Source organism: Bos javanicus, chromosome 2 (assembly GCF_032452875.1).
Source record: "Bos javanicus breed banteng chromosome 2, ARS-OSU_banteng_1.0, whole genome shotgun sequence".
NCBI classification, from domain to species: domain Eukaryota; kingdom Metazoa; phylum Chordata; class Mammalia; order Artiodactyla; family Bovidae; genus Bos; species Bos javanicus.
Window position 1 is genome coordinate 115,967,445 of NC_083869.1, and position 22,152 is coordinate 115,989,596.

The window sequence follows — 22,152 nt, forward strand, 5'->3', positions numbered from 1 at the left end:
GGTAATTTAGAGGGAAACTATCTAGAAGCCCCAGTCTCTACCCCATTCCCATCCACCCCTCCTTACTAATTGTTCCATTCACCTTTGAGAGGGTGCTTGACAAGACAACCAGCATCTGAGAAGGGGACTGGCCTAATTTTCACATTATTCTCCAGAATCTCACACCTATCTCAAACAACACAGCATGAGACAGGTAATTCAAAGGGATCATGCATCACACAGCCTTTAAATTCCAAAGGGGCTGGGCAGCTGGGAAGTAGATGACATTTGCAAATGGCTTCACTCCCCAACGGAGAAGGCAATGGCACCCGACTCCAGTACTTTTGCCTGGAAAATCCCAGGGACAGAGGAGCCTGATAGGCTGCAGTCCATGGGGTCGCTAAGAGTCGGGCACGACTGAGCGACTTCACTTTTACTTCACTCCCCAAGGCCCAAAGCCTTTGTGAAAATAGAGTTAGGGCCAATATTTGTTACATTTTCCAAAAAACTCAAGCTCCTCTTTTAGATTTTTCAACCCTGCCACACCAAGCCCCTCGCCAGACAGACGCAAACCAAAAATTTAATCACTGAAAAGTGAAACATCTGCATTTTGCTGACAGAGTATAACAACTAATTATGCCTTTTAATCTATTTACTACTAAAACAGAAGAGAACATAATTTTGAGTAAAACATCCAAATCCAAGTCTGCTTAAGCAAGGCAAGCTGATGCTGGAGGAAGGCCTGGGGAAGTGACTCCAGGGAATTGCTTAACTACTATTGCTCTGTTGCAAAATCAAGGTTGGAGAGTGGTTTCAGCAGTTTCTACTGAGAGACTGACTGCATTTTAGCTGTGACTTCATCTTATTTAAAATGCATTAATACTTATCACTACTTCATTCCATACAGAAAAACTAATTTCACATAATAGACTCTAGTACCAGAGAGTACCATTTAGAAGAAAACAGATCTTTATGACCAGGGCTGGTAAATATTTCATTGCAATGACAACAAGGACTAAACTTAAAACAAAAAGAAAGATAAATGGAATTTCATTAAAAAACCATATTTGCTCTTTAAGAGATACCATTTAGAAACCAGAAAGGAAAATCACAGAAAATGCTTCATAACCACTAGAAGGTCTGAGTACAAAAACACTAGCTTACCAAATGTTCACAAAGATTTAGTGCAACTGGGTTGAGACAGTTGCTTGGGACAAAGTGAAATGGTACCAATTCTTTGGAAAACCTTTTGGCAATCTATATAAGAAAGTTCATGTGATTCATAATAGTAAAAAAAAAAAAAAAAGGGAAGCAACTGAAATGTCCATTAAAAGGTGAATGAATAACCAATACTGCATATTTAAGCAACTAATACTGATTTTAATCAGCAATAGAAAAGAATGATTTGCAAAAATTTGGGTGAATGTGGAAAACATTATGCTGTTCTAAAGAACCAAGACTCAAAGCCATACAGTTTCATTAATACATATAAAGCCCTAAGACAAGCACTACTAATCTGTAGTGATAGAAATTAGGTCAGTAGTTGCATGGGGTAGGAGATGGGGGTGGGGACTAACTGCAGTAGAACAAGGGAACTTTCTGGAGTGATGAAAAAGCTCTACATCTTTTTTTTTTCCTTTCTTTTAAAAAAATTATTATTATTTTTTTTACTGTAGTGGTGATTATAAACTTAGATTTGTCAGAATCTATTTGCACTTTATGTATATTATACACCTCAATAAAGGTAATTTTTAAAAAAGGAGTGAATCATTAATACATGGACTAAAACAAGTAAATCTCAAATATTATGCTGCCTAAAAAGAATCCAGACACACAAAAACATCCTTATATGATACACCACTGATTAAAATTAGAAGGAGGGGCAGGACGTGGCAACTGTCTGTAAAGGCACAAGAGAGAACTTTCTGGGGATAATGAAATATCCTAAGTTCTGATATGCTAGTGTTACATACATGTATGCAATTATAGACACTCAACCTAAAAATCTATACTTTGTATATTGCATGTACATTATACTTCAATTAACAGAAACATATCCCTTACCTTCCACCACCCCTTCACCCCCCATCAGAGCATTTTACTGTGTATGACTCTCCAAAGCCCTGGAACTTTCCTACTGCTGCAACTACTAAGGTTTTCCCAAATTCTACATTGGAGCAGGCCCTCAATTTAATCTGAAAATAGAACAGCATCTTTGAAATTGGGTCTGTCCTAGAATATTAGAATGGAAACAGGGCTCATAAATCAAACTCAGGACAGGCCAACAAACTTTGCAAGTCTGACCACATATAACATCCTAAAAAATAATACAGATAGAGTCAGAATTACCTGTTCCTTCTGTGCCCTGAACTTATTTCTTCCTAGAACCTAGTCCAATTTCCTGCCTTCAGATCCAACTTTGGCTCCCTCCTGCCAGCAGCCGCTGTGAGTCCCTATCACAATGTCCCTTCCTTTCATTGGAGTCTCAAGTCCTCCTCCTTCAGAACTGAGTTGTCAGGAGCAATGGCTTTATATGCACCAAACCACACCTCCTTCTAATGCTTTCGTATCTTGGAACCCACCCTCTTCCGAAGCCACCCTCTTTGGAATGCTGTTGAATAAGATCGAGATTCAGATTTTTCTAAAACACAGATGATTGAAAGTGAAAGTTACTTGCACAGCTGTATCTGACTCTTTGTGACCCCATGAACTGTATGTAGCCTGCCAGCTCCTCTGTCCATGAAATTCCCCAGGCAAGAATACTGGCGTGGGTTGCTATTCCCTTCTGCAACAGATGATTAGGGAGGTAAACATATCAAAACACTTTCTTCTGAGTAATATTACTGAAGTAATCTACTTTCTCCAGAATTTTGTCAAAGTGACTTAGAATCGCAGGAAACTATGAAGTAGCCCTATTACCCATCAGCCACTCATAATCCTTCAGGTATCTCCCTCCTCCCAAACAAATCAAACCCAAAACCATGGACTCCTCACTGAAATGAAGCATCCACACTTCAAAAAGTAATTAGGTCCAGATATTCAATATGCTTCCCAGGTGGCTCAGATGGTAAAGAATCCTCTTGTCAATGCAGGAGACTCAGGTCCCATTCCTGGGTCGGGAAGATCCCCTGGAAAAGGAAACGGCAACCCACTCCAGTATTCTTGCCTTGGAAATCCCATGGACAAAGGAGCCTGGCGGATTACAGTCCATGGGGTCCCAAAGAATTGGACACGACTTAGCGACTGAACAACAACAATAAGATTCAATATTCAGGCTGAGGTAGTTCTGCTTTTGGTCAAAACCATAGCAAGAGTAGATACAAGTGACCTTTAAAATACATGCTTCAGGCGTGCGGTTGGGAACACGGAGCCGACGGAGTCTATTCAACGGGGTTCCGGACCGGGCTATGAAGCAGGTAAATGAGCTCAAAGAGAAGGGCAACAAGGCCCTGAGTGCCGGCAACATTGACGATGCGCTGCAGTGCTACTCCGAAGCCATTAAGTTAGACCCCCAGAACCACGTGCTCTACAGCAATCGCTCCGCGGCTTATGCCAAGAAGGGAGACTACCAGAAGGCTTACGAGGACGGCTGCAAGACCGTTGACCTGAAGCCTGACTGGGGCAAGGGCTATTCACGAAAAGCAGCGGCTCTTGAATTCTTAAACCGATTTGAAGAAGCCAAGCAAACCTATGAGGAGGGTTTAAAACATGAAGCAAACAATCCTCAGCTCAAAGAAGGTTTACAGAATATGGAGGCCCGGCTGGCAGAAAGGAAATTCATGAACCCTTTCAACATGCCTAATCTGTACCAGAAGTTGGAGAGTGATCCCAGGACCAAGACTCTGCTCGCAGATCCTACCTACCGGGAACTGATCGAGCAGCTGCGGAACAAGCCGTCCGACCTGGGCACGAAACTGCAAGATCCCCGGATCATGACTACTCTTAGCGTCCTGCTCGGAGTTGATCTGGGCAGTATGGATGAAGAGGAGGAAGTTGCAACACCTCCACCACCACCTCCTCCCAAAAAGGAGACAAAACCAGAGCCAATGGAAGAAGATCTTCCAGAGAATAAGAAGCAGGCGCTGAGAGAAAAAGAGCTGGGGAATGAAGCCTACAAGAAGAAGGACTTTGACACGGCCTTGAAGCACTACGACAAAGCCAAAGACCTGGATCCCACCAACATGACGTACATAACCAACCAAGCAGCCGTGTACTTCGAAAAGGGTGACTATGGTCAATGCCGGGAGCTTTGTGAGAAGGCCATTGAAGTGGGGCGAGAAAACCGAGAAGACTACCGACAGATTGCCAAAGCTTATGCACGAATTGGCAACTTTTACTTCAAAGTACAAGGATGCCATCCATTTCTATAACAAGTCTCTGGCAGAGCACCGAACCCCAGATGTGCTCAAGAAATGCCAGCAGGCAGAGAAAATCTTGAAGGAGCAAGAGTGGCTGGCCTACATAAACCCTGACCTGGCCTTGGAGGAGAAGAACAAAGGCAATGAGTGTTTTCAGAAAGGGGACTACCCCCAGGCCATGAAGCACTACACGGAAGCCATCAAACAGAACCCCAAAGACGCCAAGCTGTACAGCAACCGAGCTGCCTGCTACACCAAGCTCCTGGAGTTCCAGCTGGCGCTCAAGGACTGTGAGGAGTGCATCCAGCTGGAGCCAACCTTCATCAAGGGTTATACCCGGAAAGCAGCTGCCCTGGAGGCGATGAAGGACTACACGAAAGCCATGGATGTCTACCAGAAAGCACTCGACCTGGACTCTAACTGCAAGGAGGCCGCAGATGGTTACCAGTGCTGCATGATGGCCCAGTATAACCGACATGACAGCCCCGAGGACGTGAAGCGGCGGGCCATGGCCGACCCGGAGGTGCAGCAAATAATGAGTGACCCGGCCATGCGGCTCATCCTGGAACAGATGCAGAAGGACCCCCAGGCGCTCAGCGAACACTTAAAGAACCCTGTGATAGCACAGAAGATCCAGAAGCTGATGGATGTGGGTCTGATAGCCATCCGGTGATGACTTGCGCATCATCCCCTTCCCTTCGCCCTCATGTGGAAAGAGGAGCTGGGACCGTGGCACGCAGCATGGAGCAGAAGGAAGAGAAGGGGCGACAAGCGAACAGCGTATCTATATATTTATACAGACCTACATGGAAGATTCAGAGACTTACACTCGCGCATTCGTGCAGCTGCTGCCTCTGGGCCCTCCCAGCACACGCATGGTCCTTCCCCTGCCCCCCAGTCGCTGTCTCGGCTGCTCTCCCATAGTTGGTTATTTTTTATTTGGGGCAGTGGGCTTGTATGGGGAGGGGAGGGTGTTCTTCCCAACCTCAGGTCCCAACTGTCTTCATTCACATTGTTAACTCCACGTCCTCTTCTCCAATAAAACAAGCCAGTCAGGCGTGGTTATAAAAAAAATAAATAAATAAATAAAATAAAATAAAATACATGCTTCAAGTCTTATTTTATCATATTTGGCATCACTTTTTTTTTTTAATTTGCACAAAACATTTGTTGATAAATTGATCATCCCCTCTCAGATTGTTTATTCTCTGTGTGTCTATGGTTAGATAAATCTGGTGTCTGATGTAGCTGGATGGATATTCCTATTTAACCATTCCTATTTAAACTGGTGGAAGACTTTGATAGAAGTCAACCATCACATCCTGTCACTGAAATGCAGTGTGGTAACTAGTCAAAAATACGGAGTGGGTGGAAGTGGAGGGGAAAGTGGTGTTTCAAGGAAAACCTAGGCATTGTTTGAGCTATTTTACAACTCTGTAGTAACTCGGGCTTCCCTGATGGCTCAGGGGTTTAAGAATCCACCTGCCAATGCAGGAGACATGGGTTCTTTCCCTGGGTTGGGGAGATCCCCTGGAGAAGGAAAAGGCAACCCACTCCAGGATTTCTGCCTGAGAAATCTCATGGACAGAGTAGCCTGGTGGGCTACAGTCCATGGGGTCACCAAGAGTCAGACATGACTGAGCGACTGAGCCCTGAATTGTAATAACTCACAGGCAATGTGAAAGAACTCTTGTCTGTAGACATGAAAATGAGTTCTATCCAAGGAAGACATAGCCTTTTGCCCCTCTCTTCCATGGAAAACCAGTTTTACCTCCATTTCAACATTCCTGACCTATAAATGTACCAATTTCAGGGATTCTTCTTTGATCTGGTTCTAACAGCTTTAAGTGGAGTGGAGTTGCTCAGTCGTGTCTGACTCTTTGTGACCCCATGGACTGTAGCCTACCAGGCTCCTCTGTCCATGGGATTTTCCAGGCAATAGTACTGGAGTGGGGTGCCATTTCTTTCTCCAGGGGACCTTTCCGACCCAGGGATTGAATCCGGGTCCCAGTTTCCTTATTAATGAGTTAATAAAATCTTTATTGCATGCATTTATTTTATATCTGTATGAGTCATGACTATTTCTTTCTGAAAATTATCTTTTAATACTTGTTAAGTATTTGCTGTGCCTCGGCCCTATGCACATAACCTCTGATTTACTCTTCTGAATTTAAATGATATGGGACTAGTTGTTAAAACTACCAAATCAGCTTTAATATTTTGACATCTCACTACAGACTGCCCAGCCTTAAGCTCGTTTATTTAATCCCCCCTCCCCAACCCCGCCCCTCTGCCTAGGTTTGGGTTTGCTGTGATCAGTATGGTCCTGTGGAAAGAGACTTTGGAGTCTGAAGCCCATGTTCCTCCTTGCCCCACCCTTGTTTGTAGCAAGTAACCTACCTTTCCGAGCCACCTCTTAAAATGTAGATAATCACATCTACCGCATTAGGTTGCCTCAGGAGCTGCTCCATCTGGTTCTCGGCCCCTATGAGGGAATCAGTCCACCTCCCTTCACGTTGCCCTCATACAGGCAGGCATTGCAAATCCAACCAGAATGAACACAGCTGGGCCTGCATAGTTCAGAGACAGTAATTTCCAGAAACACACACAGTAGTTCATTTCACCTAAACTGCTAAGGTTGTATACGTGTCTCTGAGTGTGTGCACGCTTGGTTGCTCTGTTGTGTCTGACTCTCTGTGGCCCCATGGACTGTAGCCCACCATGCTCCTCTGTCCATGGGATTTTCCAGGCAAGAATACTGGAGTGGGCTGCCATTTCCTACTCCAGCAGATTGCCATTTCCTACTCCGGGATGGAACCCATTATCTCTTTTGTCTCCCACTAGCTTCCTTGGTGGCTTAGACAGTAAAGAATCCACCTGCAATGTAGGAGACCTGGGTTTAATACCTGGGTTGGGAAGATGACCTGAAGGAGGACATGGCAATCCACTCCAGTATTCTTGTCTGGAGAATCCCCATGGACAGAGGAACCTGGCGGGCTGCAGTTCATGGGGTCACAAAGAGTGGGACATGACTGAGAGACTAAGCACAGCGCCACCTGGGAAGAGAGCCAAATCAATTCACCTTTAAATATTTACGCTTGAATTGCATTTACCATTACCCAAACTTGAGACACCACTGTTGGCCGATAACCAATAATGACTGAAAGAAACTAGTATTTTTGTCCATTTCAGCTACCACTAAGATAGTCTGAAGAAAAACATACCAGCATACTTCCCAGCTACCATGGGTTCAGTTCCAGACCACCCCAATAAAGCAAATATTGCAATAAGGAGAGTCACTGGAGCTTTTTCCTTTCCCAGGACATGTAAAAATTTATGTTTACACTATATTGTAGCCTATTAAGCATGCAATAGCATTATGTCTAAAAAAACCCATGTTCATACCTTGATTTAAAAATACTTCAGTAAGAAAAATGTTAACCATCATGTGAGCCTTCAGCAAATAGTGGGAGTAACAGCAAAACTCACAGACCACCGTAACAAATACAATAATAATTTAAAGTCAGAAATACTGCAAAAATTACCAAAAGGGACAGACACAGAAGGGAGCAAATGCTGCTGGAACTATTGTGCGGATAGACTTGCTCGCAGAGGTGAGGTTGCCCAAACCTCCAGTTTGTATATAAAACTCAATAAAGGGAAGTATGTCTGTATCTGGAAGTTATGTTTACGGCTCTTTAAAATATATATCTTAATGAAATACATCTTCTACCTCAGGAGACTCTGATGTCTGCAGACGGAAAACTCTTCTGTGTATTTTTATAAATATTATTTCCATTACCCTTGAAAAATTTTAAGCACTCCACAAGCTCAAAGTTTTTGCATATTTACCGCGGCAACAAGGTCTTGATGAGTCATTGTTATACACGTTATTTGATGAATGGTATCCTTTCCAGAGTATCATTGTAAGGTACACGTTGCGTTATTTGTTAACTTCAATCACAGTCGTCTCAACAGGATCCCAGATCTCCTAACTTCAAAGTTTCCGTTCTTTCCCTCACTAGGACCTCTTCGACATTCTTGGATGAGGATTCAGAATTGTGCTTTAAGATTTCTTTACAGTTAAAAATCTGTGACCATGGATGTAACCATGGGGAATGCTGGCCCTGTATCAGAATTCTGGTTTTATGTAATCTGTTTTTTCCAGATGGTTGAGAGTAACAATTGTAGCCAAATCTACTTGTGCGCGTCTCAGCACTGTGTTTGGCAGGGCTGAGGATCCCAGGGGAGCCGCAGCAGGAAGGAGCTGGCAGTCCGCCAAGGGCTGGGGGTGGGGGGCGGGGGTGGCGTGTAACCCAGGCCAGTCTGAACCCGCCCGCGGCAGCGCAGGTGCCCGCCCCCTCACGCTCCCAGCGGTGGGGGAGGGGAGACAAGGCTGCCGAAGGATGAAGGTATCTGTTTCATCAATTAATTTACCTCCCAGAGACATCCTTACCTACAGCAGGGGATTTCTGCTCACCAACTCGCTCACAGCCTGGGTTATCAAGTTCGGGGGACCAGCAACCTCGCCAGTCCGGTCCAGTGAACCAGGATCTAAAGGTAGCGCGGGGCCGTGGGCGAGGCGGGGTGGTGGGCGGGGCCGGGACCGGGCTGGAGCGGGGCCATGGGCGGGGCGGAGGCGGAGCCGGCCCTACTAGGAGTCGGAAACCCCGCTCCAACGTTTTTCGAGTGCTCTTCACAAGCTTCCAGAACCTTTAAACTGGAGGCGGGAATCCGCGGTTTGTGGGCAAACACCTCTGTATGCAGAAAGACTAACTGAAAGTAGTGTATCCATACTCGCTTGATACCCAGTGTGACAGCGCAAGAGACACTGGGAGCAGTGCCAATCATCTGCTTTTAAATATGACATTTCGTGTAAATTTGCAAGGAGATCAAGCTAGTCAATCTGGAAGGAAATCAACCCTAAATAGTCAGTGGGAGGACTGATGCTGAACCTGACGCTCCAATACTTTGGCCACCTGATGTGAATAAGCAACTCATTGGAAAAGACCCTCATGCCAGGAAAGATTGAAGGCAAAGGAGAAGAGGGCGACAGAGGATGAGATGGTTAGATAGCATCATCCACTCAATGGACATGAATTTGAGCAAACTCTGGGAGATAGTGAAACACAGGGAAGGCTGGTATGCTGCATTTCATGGGGTCTCAAAGAGTCGGACACCACTGAACAACATCATAAATCCATTTATTCTGGAAGCTTATGAGAGAGATTCAGCCATGATCCAGTTTTGCAAATAAGATGATCGAGGAAATAAGACTGTTAAATATAGAAGCCTAGATTTTTGTCAGGTTATCTTTGTCAGGTTGTGTTTATAATCACTGGTTCTGTTTCTGCTTTTTAATTGGAGGATAATTGCTTTGTATGGATGAGAGAGTTGGACTATAAAGAAAGCTGAGCACCAAAGAATTGATGCTTTTGAACTGTGGTGTTGGAGAAGACTCTTGAGAGTCTCTTGGACAGCAAGGAGATCCAACCAGTCCATCCTAAAGGAAATCAGTCCTGAATATTCATTGGAAGGACTGATTCTGAAGCTGAAACTCCAATACTTCGGCCACCTGATGTGAAGAACTGACTCATTGGAAAAGACCCTGATGCTGGGAAATATCGAAGATGGGAGGAGAAGGGGACGACAGAGGATGAGATGGTTGGATGGCATCACCGACTCAATGGACATGAGTTTGAGTAAACTCTGGGAGTTGGTGATGGACAGGGAGGCCTGGTGTGCCACAGTCCATGTGGTCGCAAAGAGTCAGACATGACTGAACTGAACTGCCATACAGTAGCCATAAGTATACATATGTCCCCTCTCTCTTGAGTCTTGATTTTGGTTTTAAAGGTGGTGGGTGGAGCGGTTTTCTGGTGCTTTGGAATTTTCTAAAACAAATAGTTCATTTATTAAATACTGTTTATGAAGCATAGTGTGAGTATTGTGTAGTGTGAAAGTTGCTCAGTCATATCTGACTCTTTGCAACTCCATGGACTACACAGTCCATGGAATTCTCCAGGCCAGAGTACTAGAGTAGGTAGCCTTTCCCTTCTCCAGTGGATCTTCCCAACCGAGGGATCAAACTCAGGTCTCCTGCATTGCAGGTGGTTCTTTACCAGCTGAGCCACAAGGGAAGCCCAAGAATACTGAAGTGGGTAGCCTATCCCTTCTCCAGTGGATCTTCCTGACCCAGAAATTGAACCGGGGTCTCCTGCATTGCAGGTGGATTCTTTACCAACTAAGCTATCAGGGAAGTCCAGATTTTTTAAAAAAGCATTATGAAATTCTCATTGGTAAATGGATTAAAAAAAAATTATTTTCTGTATCTTCCGGTGCCAGCCGGCAAAGTCGATCAGGTCTCAAGAACGTGCACAGCGGGGCTAAGAAAGAAACTAAAGCAAGAGACTACAACAAAGATAGGGTCGAGAGGTTCAGACACGTCTCCACGAAGGGACACAGTCTGACACCAACTTTATTCAGCATCTCATATTTATACAGAAGAGCGTGAGAAAGACAAGACAGTTGACATTTTTTCTTGGTTGGCCTATACATCTTACAAACAGTCACAAGAAATCTTGAGAGCATGGGAATGGCTCCCTGTTATTATTTCTTACACCAGATAACATTTCTCTGTGCGTGAAAAGTTTGCACAGAATTCCAGGTGCCTGCAGTAAATAAGCGCCTAATCTCTGGGGTGGCGGGACAGAGAGCTATGTTTGCAAGCAAACCCTCAAGGACTGAGGCAGCTCCCAGAGCTGTGTCCTTTGGACAAAGGACCCCATTCTCACGGGCAGCTCCCCGCATCTCCCCCTTTCTTTGTATATAGGCGCACGCTTATGTTCTTTTAACCGCAGACCATTTCCGTAGATGGAAGCCTTTATCATCCATAGATCATCAATCAGTTTTTTAATTAAACAAGGTGCAAGAAATAAAACAGTTAAAATTATTAAGAATAGTCCTCCTATGGCTGCTCCCAAGTACCAAATACTATTGACAGTAGGTACATGTCGAAAAAGTTCTTTAACAAAAGACTCAGCTCTTTTTGCAACATCCAAATCAGGTCTAGGTGCATTTTCAATGTTCATTATTTCCTGATGTAGATGCAGCAAATCTAAGGAAATATTTTCATTATGCCAAATACCTTCTAAATGAGCTTTCACCTTATCCCAAGCAGTTATACTACCATTATATTTTTTGGGAGTAACACAGATCCATCGAAAATCAGCATGACATTGTACTCATAATCTCAACTTTATACTTTGAACCTCTTTACCTAAAAATTTTACAACATCATAAAGGGCATTCAATCGATCTTCTAGCTTTTTGTCAATATTTTTCTGAGTCCCCAGGGCAACGGATGTATTTTGTGCCAGATTATTAACAAAAGTTGCAGTTTGCACTGATTGTGCCAAGGAGACAGGGCTGCAGTAATCGAGGAAGCAATAAGGGTTACCAAAGCTACAAATCTCAGAATTATTAACCCTATTTACCTGTGATAACACATTAAGGCACCCTCTACTTTTTCCCAAAGTTTAAGTCCTTTTTTGTCATACCAAGACCCATTAATCTTTACAGGAACCGTAACAAAAGCAGGCTGTCTTAAAACTAGAACCCTAGTTTGATTAGTAATTCTCCTAACGCAGTTAGTTAAGGTACAATTTTTCCAAGTTACATTATAATATTGTAACCCAGGTTGTATTTTTACAGATCTTACTAGTAAAGCATAAGGGTGAGGCACACATGTACGAGGGTATCTGATGGTGAGATTCCACAAATAACCCTGTCTCACTTTCGATCCCACCTGAAGGTAGGAACCCTCACATCTAAGGGTGGCAGCTAGTTTCCAGATTTTTGTTTGGAACACTTTGGAGCCGCCCAAATTTCAAATACGGGATGTAAAGTTTTTATTATCTTGAGCTCCAGGGTTTCGGGCTGAGTCTGGAGACCAGTCTCACAATGACTCATTTGTCCCAGATATGTTATAAACTGTAGCAGTTCCATCTCTACACAGTTTCCATGGTGCAGCAGTGACTCTTCCCTTTGTTCCAAAGTTGCAGAAAGGAATATCTAAAGGACCAGTTTTATTATGATGTTGAGGAATTCCAGACTCTTTCGTTACTCCAGGAATATACAGGCTCCAACCATTGTCATAATCAGCATGTCCTGACTCCCCAACAAAAAGGCATCCTATTGAATTAAAATATCTAGACAGACAAATAGGTAACGATCAAACACTCCATGATAAGAGAAATTAACTTGATTAGGAATAATATGTTTATCTGAAAATCCACCCAAAACCACAGTATCATTAGTGTATATGGGAATGGACCATCCCTCCCAGCCCACCGGTTGGAGAAGGGGAGGGTCGGGAAAATAAGCCCAGTAAGCACTTGAATATTCTTCAGAATGTGCAGTATTAATCTGATTTAAGATAATTAATAAGGTTATCAGGAAGCTTAAAGGCGATATCGGATCGCCCTGCACAGCAACACGATTCTGTGCCTCTCGCATCAATGCCTGAAGTTGTTGCCGAGATGGTAATTCATCATGTTCTTGAATCGTCAATCTTCTCATCTGGTTTGCTAGAGATTGTCTCCGCCGTGCGTATCAACCTTTCCGGCAGCCAGCGCGGCGCTTCGGCATCCTGTGGGAAAACACAAACATGCCCTTGTCCCCAAATTAGTACAGGATCTGGTCCATACCGTTTTCCCACAAGTAAGTCTTTCCAAAAGACTTTAGGTCTTATTGTTTGCGCATCAAAGTTCCAAAATCGCTGTGCTGTTGAACAGCCACTTATGTCTAATTATAAAAATTTAGAACAAATAAAGCATGGTTTAGAGAGTTGGAGGGGGTATTGAGATACAATTTCCCCTTCTATAGTTTTTGTAATTGATGTTTGAGAGTTTGATGTGTCTGTTCAATGATTTCTTGACCTTGAGGATTATAAGGGATACCTGTTTTATGTGAGATAGACAATTGTGTACAAATAATTGAAAATTTTTTCCAGTGTATCTTGGACCATTGTCTGTTTTTATGGTTTTAGGGGTTCTCATAATAGCAAAACATTTAATGTAATGAGCTATACAATGTTTGCTAGCTTCTCCGGATTGTAGAGAGGTATGTAAAAAGCCAGAGAAGGTGTCAATAGTAACATGAACAAATTTTTGTTTATCAAATTTAGGAATATGGGTAACATCTATTTGTCATATATCGTTTGGCAGCAATCTTCGGGGATTAACTCCATAATGGGGGACACTAAAAAATTGAGGACATGTTTGACATTGTTTAACAATCTGTCTGGTAGCTTTTTGAGTAATGTCAGATTGAAGTCTTAAGCTATTGCTGTTTTGATGGTGTAAGCTGTGAGAAGTTTTTGCCATTTGTTCCAATTAAGGAAATATCATACATGTAGCTTCGTCAGTCAAAGCATTGTCTCCTGTTAAAGGTCTAGGAAGTCTAGAGTGAGTACGAATATGACCGAAATAGCATTTATTAACTCTGGGGCAAATTAAATGTTGTATATCATGAAAAAGAGTTTGGATAGTAGAATTTAGGGTACCAATAAATGGAACAGTCTCAATAGTGTTTAAGGCTCTTATGATATATTGACTGTCAGAATATAAATTAAATGGAGCAGAAATTTGCAATAGAGCCTGAAAAACGGCAAATAGTTCTACTTCTTGAGTGGACTTATAATTAGTACGCCAGGTGGCAATATTGTCCTGTATAATCAAACTAGCTATTCTATTAGAAGAGCCATCAGTAAATACAGTTAGGGCGTCGGCAAGGGGCTGAGAAACAATGATTTTTGGGAAGAGAAATTGGTGATAGTGAGCAAATTGTAAAATTTTATCCGAGAGATAATGATGATTATCAAGCCGTCTACTAAAACCAGCTAAGGCAATAACCCAATTGTCGCTAACCTGAAACAGCCAGTCCTGCTGAATATTAGAAAATGGAACACATATAAAATGTGGGTCTCTTTTTAGATATATAGTGGATTCTGACTGCCCAAGAGCTATTAGGGCAGCAACCAAATCATAATAGGGGGTTAGTACCCGAGAGGGAGAGGCAGGCAAGTGAAGCCATCTTAAAGGCAATCCTTGGAATAAGACTGCTGTAGGAGCATGTTTAGTAGGAAGAATATATAAACCCCATTCTTGAGTATAGTCGCAATAAGTAGCTTGTTGTTTAGACAGGGCCTGTTCAACTTTATCTAAGGCTTGTCTTCTCTCCAGAGTCAGAGTTCGGGGAGAAGTTGGATCAGGATCACCTTTCAGAATGTCAAAAAGAGGCTTTATTTTCCCTGTAGTTAGCTTCAAGTAAGGTCTTATCTAATTAATATCTCAACAGTTTTTGGAAATCATTCAAGGTAACCAGGTTATCTTTATGAATCTCTATCTTTTGAGCTCGAAACCATTTTTTTTCCAGAAAAAAACCCCAAATAAGAATGGGGGGGGAAGCGCTGCACCTTTTCTGTTGCGATAATCAAACCATAATCCTGTAATGTAGTTTGCATATAAGCGAATGTTGTTAATAGCAACTCTTCATCTTGATATGTCAAAAGAATATCATCTATATAATGAATAATATATATTTGGGAGTACAAGGACCTAGTGGTTTTTAAAGCTTGAGTAACAAATTTCTGACAGAGAGTAGGACTATTAGCCATTCCCTGAGGTAAAACTTGTCACTGATATCTTTTCATAGGTTCTTTATAATTTGTAGAAGGGACACTAAAAGCAAATCTTTGACAGTCATTAGTGGCAAGGGGAATAGTATAAAAGCAGTCTTTTAAGTCAATAATAATCTTGTGAGTATTTTTTGGAATGGCCATGGGGGTAGGCAACCCCGGCTGAAGGGGGCCCATCAATTCCATTGTTTCATTAACCTTTTGTAAATCTTGTAATAGCCTCCACTTACCTGTTTTCTTTTTAATGACAAAAATAGGTGAATTCCAAGGTGAATTTGAGGGGGTAATATGGCCGAGAGCAAGCTGTTCTTGCACAAGCTGATTGGCGGCCGTGATCTTTTTTACTGATAGGGGCCACTGATCAACCCATACTGCATCGTCAGACTTTCATTTTATTGGATCAGCATGGATTGCAGGACAATCAATGACCCCTCCTAAAAACATCTTATACCTTTTTTTATCATTTTTAACTGCAGGGATCAGGGGTTGTAAAGGCCCTTGTGAATTTATCCCCAAACCCTGATGGGGTAAAAGGCCTTGGTCTAACAATTGATTACTAATCTTTTTATCTGGACTATAAAGATATACCCCCATATTCATCATAACATCTCTCTCCCATAGATTAACCGGCAGTCTTGGCAAAACATAAGGTTGAAAATGTCTTTCATGCCTTTTTTCGTCCCTCCATTTTAAAAAGGTTGAACTCTGTTCTGGGTTGTGTGATTGCCCAATGTCTTGTAAAGTAGAAATTACAACCTGCTTAGGCCATTTATCAGGCCAATGTTTTTGAGATATGACGGAAACATCTGTACCAGTATCCAAAATACCTTTAAAAGGCTTTTCTTGAATATACAGTAGAAGCTCAGGGCGCTGTTTATTAATGGCCTGAATCCAATAAGCGTCTGAAGACCTGAAACCTCGGGATCCTCATTCTTGCTTAATGGCTTTTCCAACTGGAATTGTAGGAAGTAGAATTAATTGAGCAACACGTTGACCAGATTGTATTACTGTTATGCCATGTGGTGAATGGGCCATAATTTTTATTTCACCCATATAATCAGAGTCTATGACTCCAGGGGCTACTAATAAACCTTTCATCGTAGTACTGCTTCTCTCCAATAGGAGGCCCATAGTGTTCTTTGGAAGAGGGCCAAAAATTCCAGTTGGTAAAGCCTGCATGCCCATTTCAGGAGTTAATACTGTGTAGGTGGAGGAACTGAGGTCCAATCTTGTACTCTCTGCAGTTGTTCTGAACAACTCGGTAACAATTATGCGTTTTGGCCTTGAAGCATCTCCAATTTGGTCAGATTTTGTATTGCCCCATAACATTGTTTCGGGGCCTGGGGCTGGCCCCTCACCCAGTTTCCCGAGACTGGAGGAAGTGGCTTTCCCTGTAAGTCAGTTTTAGAACGGCGATCTTTTGCCCAGTGTTTGCCTTTCTTACACCTAGGACAAAGGTTAGGGGTTTGAGCAGGTCTCCGGGCCTGTTTCTGTGGGCAGTGGGTGGCCTGATGACCCATGTGGCCACAAGAAAAGCAGCCAGAGCCAGGGACTCGAAGCCGACCACTAGTTTTATCCTGCTTTTGTTGTTGATACAGTACTTCTTTGACTGTCTTTCTTTGTACTGCCGCGGCCAAAGTTATGCCTTGAATGTACGAAGGGCCAATATCAGCACAAATCCGTATATAGTCAGATAAGCCTCCCTTTTTCCTGTAAGGTCTCAGAGCAGCTTGACAAGCCGAATTGGCATTTTCATAAGCAAGCTGTTTAGTCAACACCATCCCCGCCTGCTCATCTCTTATCATTTTACCAATTGTCTCAAGTAGGCGGGCAACAAAATCCTGATATGGTTCATCTGGCCCCTGGCTAATTTTAGATAAATCTTTGGTCTTTTAATCAGAATTTGGAAGTTTTTTCCATGCTCGTAGAGCCGAAGCACTAATCTGAGGGTAGGCTCCAGGCAAATAATTAAGTTGACTATTAGTGTCTCGATATTTTCCCTCTCCCACCATCATTTCATAAGTGGTGTTCAGTCCCTGTTGCCGATTGATATCAGCTGTGATCCCACACTGTTCAGCAAACTCAGATTTTCATAGTAAATAATCTCCTCCAGATAAACAAGCCTGAGCAACCTGTTTCCAATCATTAGGTGGCAGATTTTGATTTCCTAAAGCCTCTATAATAGCCTGAGTAAACGGCGCAGTCGGGCCATATTGTGCACAAGCCATTTTTAACTCTTTCAGTTGCTTAAAGGGCAGCGGTTCATAATACCTCTGCTGTTGAGCATTTTCAAATACTGGATAGATTTCTGAAAACTCGGGAATATGTTTTCCTTTTTCATTAGCTCGCTTAATCGCTTGTTGAAGAGGAGATAATAATATCTCACTTTTAATTTTTATGTTTTCACCGGGCAAAGAAGCAGGGATAGATATAAGCTCTCTCGGTTCTACGAAAGGCGGAGGTGGATCGAGTCCAGCAAGAACCGAGGGAGGATATGTTGGAGGCGCAGGCTGGCTGGAGTGGGAATATCCCTGTGTATCCTTTTTTACTGTTATAACAATCTTCTGAATTAAATTTTCCAGCTGTTCTTCAGAAAGCCCTGAATGCTTTAATTCCCCTTTTCCCGAGGGGGATTTCATGTTAACCATCATCTCCCAAGGCATATCCCTCTCTATGGTACTGAGCTGCTTGTTCATTTAACTCTTTCTGTTCATCAGAGCTTAACACATCATCACTCCCTCCAGCCTTACAAGCTGTTCCCTTAGGCACAGCATAAAGCGGCTCAGGCGGAGGGGCAGAAGGCTCTGCAACTTCGGGTCCTGTGGAATCTCTGAGAGCCGTTTGAATTTTATGTCCCTCATGTTCAGGATCCAGACAGTCTCTTATGAGAGTCCACAAAGAAAAAGCATCCATAGGAACACGATTGGGACCATGTAAGGAATAATACGTCTGCAATTGTTTTCCTACTTTTTTCCAAGTTTCCAGACTAACTGTTCCTTCTTCTGGAAACCAGGGACAAACCTCTTCTATAAAAAGTAAAAACTTTTCTAGCTGTAACTTATTTACATGAATTCCCCTACCTTTTAACATAGTTTTCAACATATGTACAAATAACTGGCGGCTATTGCCTTGTCCCATGATTTATTACTCTCGACAATCACCCTCCCTGCCCTTTACTTTAATTAATTAGGAATTCCTCTTTACTTACCTCAATCTTGGCGGGCAGCGGCCGTCGTTGTGCTCCGATTCCCGAGTCCCTGTTCGGGTGCCACCTGCCGGTGCCAGCCAGCAAAGTCGATCAGGTCTCGAGAACGTGCACGGCGGGGCTAAGAAAGAAACTAAAGCAAGAGACTACAACAAAGATGGGGTCGAGAGGTTCAGACACGTCTCCACGAAGGGACGCAGTCTGACACCAACTTTATTCAGCATCTCATATTTATACAGAAAAGCGTGAGAAAGACAAGACAGTTGACATTTTTTCCTGGTTGGCCTATACATCTTACAAACAGTCACAAGAAATCTTGAGAGCATGGGAATGGCTCCCTGTTATTATTTCTTACACCAGATAACATTTCTCTGTGCGTGAGAAGTTTGCACAGAACTCCAGGTGCCTGCAGTAAATAAGCGCCTAATCTCTGGGGTGGCGGGACAGAGAGCTGTGTTTGCAAGCAAACCCTCAAGGACTGAGGCAGCTCCCAGAGCTGTGTCCTTTGGACAAAGGACCCCGTTCTCACGGGCAGCTCCCCTCATGTATCTGTTGCTGAAACAGAAAACTCTCCCCAAAGATGAACAGTGCTTGGTTCTGAAGGCTAGTAGTGAGAAGTGACATTGATTAAAGGTCTCCCCAGGTGTCTTGGGTCACTATCCTATAGGTTTGGATTTTCTATTCTCATCCTCCTGTGATTTTTTTAAGAAGTCTGCCTATAAGTTAGCAAGATGGTCCTAGGAAGTGGCAAAGAATAAGTTGTAGGGCCCTCCCAGGGAAAGCTGAAGTTTTCTTAGAGGTGAGGGTATCATGTTTTCCTCTAAATGATTTCCTGAGAGACCACTTCGCTTTGGACCCTGAGAAGTTTATTGCCGCATTCCTCGGATAGCTCTTAGCCATAGTCTAAGTCAGAGAGAGATGACGAGGAATCCATTTGTTCCCAGAAATGTGAACATATTTGCTGCGGAGATGACGTGGGGATTCTGGTCTGGATGATCCGGTGATGGGAGGGGTGTGGAGGAGGGCATAGATGACAAGGGATGAGCCATACGTTAACAGTTGTTTTCTCAGGTGATGGTTCTTAGGTGTTTCTTGTACTATTCTCCGCCTTTGTGTATGTTTGACATTTTCCATGATTAAACACTTTTTGAAAAATCATCTCTTCATTACAAAACTATTTATTGAGTATATACAACTGTGGTGTTGGAGACGACTCTTGAGAGTCCCTTGGACTGCAAGGAGATCCAACCAGTCCATTCTAAAGGAGATCAGTCCTGGGTGTTCTTTGGAAGGAATGATGCTAAAGCTGAAACTCCAGTACTTTGGCCACCTCATGCGAAGAGTTGACTCATTGGAAAAGACTCTGATGCTGGGAGGGATTGAGGGCAGGAGGAGAAGGGGATGACAGAGGATGAGATGGCTGGATGGTATCACCGACTCGGTGGACATGAGTTTGAGTGAACTCCAGGAGTTGGTGATGGACAGGGAGGCCTGGCATGCTGAAATTCATGGAATCGCAAAGAGTTGGACATGAGCGACTGAGCTGAACTGGACTCGTACCAGGGACTATCCTAGGTGCCAGAAATAGGTCAGTGAACAAAAGAGTGAGAATGTTTGCTTTGTACATTCTTGTTGGGTGCGGGGTGAGGCGGAGGGAATGACAAAGGGTAAGCATGGTAAATTTATGGGTTATATGGTATGTTAGGCAGTGTTGAGTACCATGGGAAAGAAAAAATAGTAGAGGCCAGATGAGGGCATAGAACGATGGAGAAGAAGATGAAGGCTTGGGCCTTGGGTACCAATGTTGGGAATGGAGCTACAGAGGAGGCTGAAGAGGAAGGAGAAAGGAAAAAGGAGGGGGGGGGTTGTTATTAGGGAGGAGGAACTGGTCAGCTGGGAGGCTGGGTGAAAAGCCTTGTGAAAAGTATCAACTATTTCCTTGATTGGCTTATCCAGGAAATGAATTGAGTGTCTCTTACATTGGTACTAAGCACAGTGGCTGCAGTTATGTACCCCCCAAATCTATTTGGATTGCTGATGTAGGATCCATCCTGGAGAAAAGTGACCAAAGAAAACTGAAATACAAAGCTATATTGTAATTGACTCTCCGTTTTCCTCTGAGATGTCTACTCCTTGTGGGCAAAGGATTGTTTAGTCTCAGACCTCTAGTACTTGGCTGAATATCTAGCCTAATACAGCCCATGCTTGCTGAATGAGAGTAAGAAACACATGGAACGAGGGAGTGAAGCTCTGACCTCTGAAGACTGGTGCAGTCAACTCCTAAAGCCAGAACTCAGTTGCAGACACAGATGTCACAGCAGCATCTGTAGGAGAGCCTAGGAACTTCCCTCAAAGATATTGACAACCAAAGGTTGGGGACTTCCCCCAAATTCCTATCTTTATTATAAACCCAGATATAGGATAGTAGAGAACTAATCATCCATTAACTGAAACTTATCCCAATCTTTGGGTATCACCTTTTGTCTTTTGTGCTCTTGGATCACCCATGGGCAGGTATCTATCTCATAGTCCAGAGAGACATATCAGAATAAAGATCACTTTTAATTAAGAAAAAGTTCCTTTTTTTTTTTTTTAACAATACTGAAACAGGGGAAAAATTAGTAAATGGACAATAGAATAGAACAAAAAGTCCATCAAATGTAATGTTTTCTAAAAAAATGAATTATTACCATCATTATTTTATTTTGTCATATTTATAATATAAATAGATTTTTGACATGAGTGGCTGTGTTCCCAAGCACTAATGTTGATAATATATGGTCATCTTTCATCTTTTTTTTTCCCCAAGTGGAGACAAAAAATACAAAGGTGACAGAGAATAGATACCTCCGTATGCTGAGTTCTGAAGATACAGGGAGAAGAAATTAATGTCATCATGATACCACACTAACGGGAAAGAACAAGCCCTGAAACCTCAGAGTAAAGGGGCAGAACCATCAGTTACAAGGCAGCCAGGTACCTGGGACAGGAGGAAGTGGGCGGGAGGGATGGAGGGAAAAAGAAAAATCAAAGTATTAGTCACTCACTTGTGTCCGACTCTTTGTGACCCAACCCCATGGACTGTAGCCCACCAGGCTCCTCTGTCAAAGGAATTCTCCAGGCAAGAATACAGGAGTGGGTTGCCATTCCTTTCTCCAGGGGATCTTCCTGACCCAGAGACTGAACCTGGGTCTGTTGCATTGCAGGCAGATTCTTTACCATCAGAGCCACCAGGGAAGTCCGAGGAGAAGTCTTACCAAACGCTGTGAGCTGTGCTCCCAACATCTCTTACCCTGGGAGGCAGAGCCCACCAGCCACTCAGTGGCAGCATTGCTTCTGGCAGCAGCTCTTCTGCTGGCAACAGCCCTTCCCACCGCCACAGCCACACGAGTTGCAGCTGCAGGTACGGCGGTGGCAGCAGACCACGGGGACGCTGCAGCAGCCCCCACAGCAGCCATAGCAGCAGGGGCAGCAGGTGGTGCAGCAGCCCACCCGGTAGCATCTGCAGCTGTTGCAGCTGCCACAGCCACCACCACAGCCACTGCCACAGCCACCACCGCAGCCACCACCACAGCCACTGCCACAGCCACCACTGCAGCCACCACAACTTCCACAACCACAGCAGCCCATGGTGAGGACTTGGACTCAGGAGAGGTGAGGAGGGAGACTCAGGAAGGGAGGGAGGTCTGACGCCCTTTGTCTCAGGGGCCCTCCCTTAAATACCATCTTCAGGGCTTAACATAGAGCAAGTGACCACTTCCTTTGTTATGGTTTCCACCAGCTTCCTCTGGAGAGTTTCACCAGACCTCGAGGCTATTTCCTTGTGAAACATCGCTGACCTCATCCAACTGCTTATTTTAGCATTGACCCCTTCCTCGGGTTATGCTTCTAATAAAACAGCATGCTTCTAA

General features: G+C 43.6%; 3 protein-coding genes across 5 annotated transcripts in view; 1 reads left to right on the forward strand and 2 right to left on the reverse strand.

The window, feature by feature from the left end:
- The window catches only part of SLC19A3 (solute carrier family 19 member 3), a 31,445-nt gene extending 22,565 nt beyond the window's left edge, over window positions 1–8,880 (reverse strand). The window contains exons 1-2 of one of the 3 annotated variants that reach the window (XM_061386979.1): window positions 8,794–8,880; window positions 6,738–6,907 (exon numbers count right to left, since the gene is read on the reverse strand). The gene's annotated coding sequence lies outside the window, so the exon portion shown is untranslated. Of the gene's footprint in view, window positions 1–2,328; window positions 3,335–6,737; window positions 6,908–8,793 lie in introns of those variants that run through there. The other 2 variants (XM_061386964.1, XM_061386969.1) reach the window with 2 other exon arrangements.
- Window positions 3,311–5,384, forward strand: LOC133230071 (stress-induced-phosphoprotein 1-like). The gene is given in 2 exon segments (XM_061386955.1): window positions 3,311–4,318; window positions 4,320–5,384. Coding segments are annotated over 2 exon segments (1,623 nt in total). The 5' UTR covers window positions 3,311–3,386; the 3' UTR covers window positions 5,011–5,384.
- A 12,502-nt stretch (window positions 8,881–21,382) lies between the features above and the next one.
- On the reverse strand, window positions 21,383–21,898 carry LOC133230090 (small cysteine and glycine repeat-containing protein 9-like). The gene has a single exon (XM_061386994.1). It carries the CDS (start codon window positions 21,869–21,871, stop codon window positions 21,560–21,562), a length of 312 nt encoding a protein of 103 aa, XP_061242978.1. The 5' UTR covers window positions 21,872–21,898; the 3' UTR covers window positions 21,383–21,559.
- Window positions 21,899–22,152: the final 254 nt, after the last annotated feature.